At 47.5% G+C, this 7,500-nt stretch overlaps 1 protein-coding gene across 1 annotated transcript in view; it reads right to left on the bottom strand.

Annotated features, from left to right (window-relative positions):
- pdzd2 (PDZ domain containing 2) overlaps positions 1-7,500 on the bottom strand; it is a 61,736-nt gene that overhangs the window by 16,350 nt on the left and 37,886 nt on the right. The window contains exons 8-11 of the mRNA XM_030780270.1: positions 5,902-6,021; positions 4,859-4,973; positions 4,630-4,703; positions 241-460 (exon numbers count right to left, since the gene is read on the bottom strand). Of these exons, the coding sequence (XP_030636130.1) occupies positions 241-460; positions 4,630-4,703; positions 4,859-4,973; positions 5,902-6,021 (529 nt within the window). The remainder of the gene's footprint in view (positions 1-240; positions 461-4,629; positions 4,704-4,858; positions 4,974-5,901; positions 6,022-7,500) is intronic.

Raw genomic sequence — 7,500 nt, forward strand, 5'->3', positions numbered from 1 at the left:
TTTCATTCATTCAGACCATTGGAGTTTAGCTACGATCTTCAGCTTTCATAGGAGAACTCAAATTATAACCAATCAGAGACACACAGGAGTAAACAAAGTGCTGCTGTCATAACGTTGACCCAAAACCTGCTCTCAGAGCCGTTACAGACGACAGGTCGTCAGGGCCTTTTTGGACAGTGCATGTTATTCCTCCTGTAATTCTGTTATTTACCAGAACTGGACCTAAGAGAGAACAAGTACCTTTATTCAGAGTGACCTCCATGATGATGCGATCTTTTGGGCCGGGCCCCTTTCGACTGTCCCCATCCTCAAAACCGGGGGGTACGGGTGTGCCCCCCCCACTGGTGTTGGAATTGGGCGAGCTGGAGCGGCTGAGCAGGGTAGGGGTGGGACAGGGTGTCAGACTGGGGCTACGGAGGCGTGTCCGCACCGTCAACGTCACAACCCCCTTCTTCAGTTGCTATGGAGACAATAAAAAAATATACATTGCAGGTCTGACCAAACAAAGCCATGACGCTGCTGGACACTATTAAAACTCTAGACCCTGAGGTGATCAAAACAACACAGAGCAGAAATAAAAGTTTATTCACATTTCACTGCATAAAAATCCTAATTCTATATCCCATCATTCATAAAAGTGAGCATAATTGAGAAATCATCTAAAGCTGATCGGATTGGCTTTGGGATTACTAAACACTCATCCACTGACCAAAGCTGTATGTCCAAAAGATGACTCAACAATTCACCTTTGATTTCTGAATGGTCAAACAGTGACTCAGTGTTTTACTCTGTGTGTGTACGGCCAATGTGCTGTGACTCAGTGTTTTACTCTCTGTGCGTGTGTGGCCAATGTGCTGTGACTCAGTGTTTTACTCTGTGTGTGTACGGCCAATGTGCTGTGACTCAGTGTTTTACTCTGTGCGTGTGTGGCCAATGTGCTGTGACTCAGTGTTTTACTCTGTGCGTGTACGGCCAATGTGCTGTGACTCAGTGTTTTACTCTGTGCGTGTGTGGCCAATGCGCTGTGACTCAGTGTTTTACTCTCTGTGCGTGTACGGCCAATGTGCTGTGACTCAGTGTTTTACTCTCTGTGCGTGTACGGCCAATGTGCTGTGACTCAGTGTTTTACTCTCTGTGCGTGTACGGCCAATGTGCTGTGACTCAGTGTTTTACTCTCTGTGCGTGTGTGGCCAATGTGCTGTGACTCAGTGTTTTACTCTCTGTGTGTGTACAGCCAATGTGCTGTGACTCAGTGTTTTACTCTGTGTGTGTACAGCCAATGTGCTGTGACTCAGTGTTTTACTCTGTGCGTGTACGGCCAATGTGCTGTGACTCAGTGTTTTACTCTGTGTGTGTACAGCCAATGTGCTGTGACTCAGTGTTTTACTCTGTGTGTGTACGGCCAATGTGCTGTGACTCAGTGCTTTACTCTCTGTGCGTGTACAGCCAATGCGCTGTGACTCAGTGTTTTACTCTGTGTGTGTACAGCCAATGTGCTGTGACTCAGTGTTTTATTCTGTGTGTGTACAGCCAATGTGCTGTGACTCAGTGTTTTACTCTGTGTGTGTACAGCCAATGTGCCGTGACTCAGTGTTTTACTCTGTGCGTGTACAGCCAATGCGCTGTGACTCAGTGTTTTACTCTGTGTGTGTACGGCCAATGTGCTGTGACTCAGTGTTTTACTCTGTGTGTGTACGGCCAATGTGCTGTGACTCAGTGTTTTACTCTCTGTGCGTGTGTACGGCCGATGTGCTGTGACTCAGTGTTTTACTCTGTGCGTGTGTACGGCCGATGTGCTGTGACTCAGTGTTTTACTCTCTGTGCGTGTACGGCCAATGTGCTTTGACTCAGTGTTTTACTCTGTGCGTGTACGGCCAATGTGCTGTGACTCAGTGTTTTACTCTGTGTGTGTACGGCCAATGTGCTGTGACTCAGTGTTTTACTCTCTGTGCGTGTACAGCCAATGTGCTTTGACTCAGTGTTTTACTCTGTGCGTGTACAGCCAATGTGCTGTGACTCAGTGTTTTACTCTGTGTGTGTACGGCCAATGTGCTGTGACTCAGTGTTTTACTCTGTGCGTGTACGGCCAATGTGCTGTGACTCAGTGTTTTACTCTGTGTGTGTACGGCCAATGTGCTGTGACTCAGTGTTTTACTCTCTGTGCGTGTGTGGCCAATGTGCTGTGACTCAGTGTTTTACTCTGTGCGTGTACGGCCAATGTGCCGTGACTCAGTGTTTTACTCTGTGTGTGTACGGCCAATGTGCTGTGACTCAGTGTTTTACTCTGTGCGTGTGTGGCCAATGTGCTGTGACTCAGTGTTTTACTCTGTGTGTGTACGGCCAATGTGCTGTGACTCAGTGTTTTACTCTGTGCGTGTACAGCCAATGCGCTGTGACTCAGTGTTTTACTCTCTGTGCGTGTACGGCCAATGTGCTGTGACTCAGTGTTTTACTCTGTGTGTGTACGGCCAATGTGCTGTGACTCAGTGTTTTACTCTCTGTGTGTGTACAGCCAATGTGCTGTGACTCAGTGTTTTACTCTGTGCGTGTACAGCCAATGTGCTGTGACTCAGTGTTTTACTCTCTGTGCGTGTACGGCCAATGTGCTGTGACTCAGTGTTTTACTCTGTGTGTGTACAGCCAATGTGCTGTGACTCAGTGTTTTACTCTGTGCGTGTACAGCCAATGTGCTGTGACTCAGTGTTTTACTCTGTGTGTGTACAGCCAATGTGCTGTGACTCAGTGTTTTACTCTGTGCGTGTGTGGCCAATGCGCTGTGACTCAGTGTTTTACTCTCTGTGCGTGTACGGCCAATGTGCTGTGACTCAGTGTTTTACTCTGTGTGTGTACAGCCAATGTGCTGTGACTCAGTGTTTTACTCTCTGTGCGTGTACAGCCAATGTGCTGTGACTCAGTGTTTTACTCTCTGTGCGTGTACGGCCAATGTGCTGTGACTCAGTGTTTTACTCTGTGTGTGTACAGCCAATGTGCTGTGACTCAGTGTTTTACTCTGTGCGTGTGTGGCCAATGCGCTGTGACTCAGTGTTTTACTCTCTGTGCGTGTACGGCCAATGTGCTGTGACTCAGTGTTTTACTCTGTGTGTGTACAGCCAATGTGCTGTGACTCAGTGTTTTACTCTCTGTGTGTGTACAGCCAATGTGCTGTGACTCAGTGTTTTACTCTGTGCGTGTACAGCCAATGTGCTGTGACTCAGTGTTTTACTCTGTGTGTGTACAGCCAATGTGCTGTGACTCAGTGTTTTACTCTGTGTGTGTACAGCCAATGTGCTGTGACTCAGTGTTTTACTCTGTGCGTGTGTGGCCAATGCGCTGTGACTCAGTGTTTTACTCTGTGTGTGTACGGCCAATGTGCTGTGACTCAGTGTTTTACTCTGTGCGTGTACGGCCAATGTGCTGTGACTCAGTGTTTTACTCTCTGTGCGTGTACAGCCAATGTGCTGTGACTCAGTGTTTTACTCTCTGTGCATGTACGGCCAATGTGCTGTGACTCAGTGTTTTACTCTGTGTGTGTACGGCCAATGTGCTGTGACTCAGTGTTTTACTCTGTGCGTGTACAGCCAATGTGCTGTGACTCAGTGTTTTACTCTCTGTGCGTGTACGGCCAATGTGCTGTGACTCAGTGTTTTACTCTGTGCGTGTGTGGCCAATGTGCTGTGACTCAGTGTTTTACTCTCTGTGCGTGTGTGGCCAATGTGCTGTGACTCAGTGTTTTACTCTGTGTGTGTACGGCCAATGTGCTGTGACTCAGTGTTTTACTCTCTGTGCGTGTACAGCCAATGTGCTGTGACTCAGTGTTTTACTCTCTGTGCGTGTACAGCCAATGTGCTTTGACTCAGTGTTTTACTCTGTGTGTGTACGGCCAATGTGCTGTGACTCAGTGTTTTACTCTCTGTGCGTGTGTGGCCAATGTGCTGTGACTCAGTGTTTTACTCTCTGTGCGTGTACGGCCAATGTGCTGTGACTCAGTGTTTTACTCTGTGTGTGTACGGCCAATGTGCTGTGACTCAGTGTTTTACTCTGTGCGTGTGTGGCCAATGTGCTGTGACTCAGTGTTTTACTCTCTGTGCGTGTACGGCCAATGTGCTGTGACTCAGTGTTTTACTCTGTGTGCGTACGGCCAATGTGCTGTGACTCAGTGTTTTACTCTGTGTGTGTACGGCCAATGTGCTGTGACTCAGTGTTTTACTCTGTGTGTGTACGGCCAATGTGCTGTGACTCAGTGTTTTACTCTCTGTGCGTGTGTGGCCAATGTGCTGTGACTCAGTGTTTTACTCTGTGTGTGTACGGCCAATGCGGTGTGACTCAGTGTTTTACTCTGTGTGTGTACGGCCAATGTGCTGTGACTCAGTGTTTTACTCTGTGTGTGTACGGCCAATGCGGTGTGACTCAGTGTTTTACTCTGTGTGTGTACAGCCAATGTGCTGTGACTCAGTGTTTTACTCTGTGTGCGTACGGCCAATGTGCTGTGACTCAGTGTTTTACTCTGTGTGTGTACGGCCAATGCGGTGTGACTCAGTGTTTTACTCTGTGTGTGTACAGCCAATGTGCTGTGACTCAGTGTTTTACTCTGTGTGCGTACGGCCAATGCGCTGTGACTCAGCGTTTTACCTTGAAGGTCTGAATGGCCTGCTGGTGTGTCAGGCCTTGGAGAGACTCTCCATTCACCTCAAGAATCTCATCCCCTGAGAGAGAGAGCGAGAGGTGGGCGGGGTGTTAAATATATTTGAGGGGAAAGTTTGGCATCTACATTGGAATAAAGCACAGCATGGTATTTGATAATAATAACAATGTTTTTAAATAGCTGTAATAAACAAGATTAATACTCAGACAAACGAACCTTCTTTCAGTCGCCCATCAGCCACTGCAGCTCCATTTGGGAAGATGGTTTTCACAAAAATGCCCATTCTGCCGCGGGCGGAGTCCTGACCCCCGACAATACTGAACCCCAGACCCTGAAATCCCACCCCAGACAAAAAGAGACGCTTTACTCCACGATCCCCGGCTGTGTGTCTGACGTCATCTTCAGACAGCTCAGAGAGGCATGAGTAATGCTTTTAAAAACAAATTCACTATTCCGTTATCATAAAGTGTTTGTAGGAGGACCCTGAATCAGAGGTAACACACAGCAACATGTCCTCAGCTCCAGTTTTATAACATACAACAGTTTACAGTCTCATTCTACAGTCCCCATTTAACGTCTCTACATTCTATAAAACTCACCGCAAAATAACAATATTAGAATAATAATATTAGCATCGTGTTCCATGACAGAAATTCAGTTTCAAACAGCAAATGTTTTATTAAAAAAAATATTGCTTATTCAAACCATTTAAAACAGAAGTTCATTTTTAAGTTGTATTGTGAAATGTCAATGACAGTGTGATGTCTAAAGTCTATTTATATTTCATAAAGTCAGTGTTGTGCATATCGTGTGTGCATGGGGTGTGTGATGTGTGTTGTGTGGGTATGGGGTGTATGATGTGTATAGTGTGTGTATAGTGTGTAGAGTGTGTGTATAGTGCGTGATATACATAGTGTGTGTATAATGTGTGTGTATAGTGTGTGAATAGTTTGTAGAGTGTGTATATAGTTTGTGTATAGTGTGTAGAGTGTGTGTGTCATGTGTAGAGTGTGTGTATAGTGTAAGTATAATGTGTGTGTGTCGTGTGTGTATAGTGTATATACTGTGTGTATAGTGTGTGTGTCGTGTGTAGTGTGTATAGTGTAAGTATAATGTGTGTGTAGTGTGAGTATAGTGTGTGTGTATAGCGTGTGTGTTGTGTGTGTATAGTGTGTGTATAGTGTGTGTGTTGTGTGTGTATAGCGCGTGTGTCGTGTGTGTGTATAGTGTGTGAATAGTGTGTAGATTTATACACTTGCCTTGCCCTGCCCTTTCATTAGCACGATGTTTGAGATAATGGACGGCTGTGCCAGTCGCCACGGTGATTCCACTTGAACGGTGCTCAGAGAACGTGCCGATTTCTTTACGATCTGGTATTCCTGAGGACGATGAAAGAGAGGAGACAGTTTTCTGTGAGGAACAGTGTAGGCTGAGCTCTCAGCGGTCTTAAGACAGTGTACCCAACAGAATGGAAACATGTATTTCTGTGAGTGTGCAAAGACACATGTCTCTCTCTCTCTCACTGCCTGAATGGATTTACTCACTTGACTACACAGGAGAGATGAACAGCATTATAATTCTGCTATTCTATGTCACCTCTATGTGGGGTTAGAAATCATTTCACCCAAATCTTCGCCACCAAAAAACGAAACTGTGCTATTTCACACGAGTAGGTCAATAAATCCCTATAACATACCTTGACCATTGTCTGGGTGCAAAAATGGGTTTTCATGGTTGATTAGACTTGCACAAATCTGTTACGTAACGGTCAGAAACCAGAGTCCAACCCCATGTACCCCAACTTCAGTCTGAACAGAGGCAGAAATCAGAGTGGGGGGGGGGGGGGGGGGCAAAGAGCTTAAGGGCTGAGCTTAAGAGCCGCAGTAACAGTCAGAGATGGCGTGTGTGGTACCGCGGGTCCACACCAGCTCAGAGACGGGCTGCGGTCCGTCTACAGGCCCCGCCCCCTCTTCTCAGTCACTCTGTCAGGTCACTCACACATCATCACCTGAACAAACTCCCAGCTACCACGGTGAACCACTAAAACCTGTGTGACCGACACACCTGTGTGACCAACAGACCTGTCTGACTGACAGACCTGTGTGACTGACAAACCTGTGTGACTGACAAACCTGTCTGACTGACAGACCTGTGTGACCGACACACCTGTGTGACTGACAGACCTGTGTGACCAACACACCTGTGTGACTGACAGACCTGTGTGACCGACAGACCTGTCTGACCGACAGACCTGTGTGACCGACAGACCTGTCTGACCGACACACCTGTGTGACCGACAGACCTGTGTGACTGACAAACCTGTCTGACTGACAGACCTGTGTGACCGACACACCTGTGTGACTGACAGACCTGTGTGACCAACACACCTGTGTGACTGACAGACCTGTGTGACCGACAGACCTGTCTGACCGACAGACCTGTGTGACCGACAGACCTGTCTGACCGACACACCTGTGTGACCGACAGACCTGTGTGACTGACAAACCTGTCTGACTGACAGACCTGTGTGACTGACACACCTGTGTGACCGACAGACCTGTCTGACTGACAGACCTGTGTGACCGACACACCTGTGTGACCGACACACCTGTGTGACCGACAGACCTGTCTGACTGACAGACCTGTGTGACCGACACACCTGTGTGACTGACAGACCTGTGTGACCAACACACCTGTGTGACTGACAGACCTGTGTGACCGACACACCTGTGTGACTGACAGACCTGTGTGACCAGCAGACCTGTGTGACCGACAGACCTGTGTGACTGACAGACCTGTGTGACCGACACACCTGTGTGACTGACAGACCTGTGTGACCGACAGACCTGTGTGACTGA

The sequence above is a fragment of the Chanos chanos genome, chromosome 1 (assembly GCF_902362185.1).
Source record: "Chanos chanos chromosome 1, fChaCha1.1, whole genome shotgun sequence".
In the NCBI taxonomy this organism is placed as follows: Eukaryota; Metazoa; Chordata; class Actinopteri; order Gonorynchiformes; family Chanidae; genus Chanos; species Chanos chanos.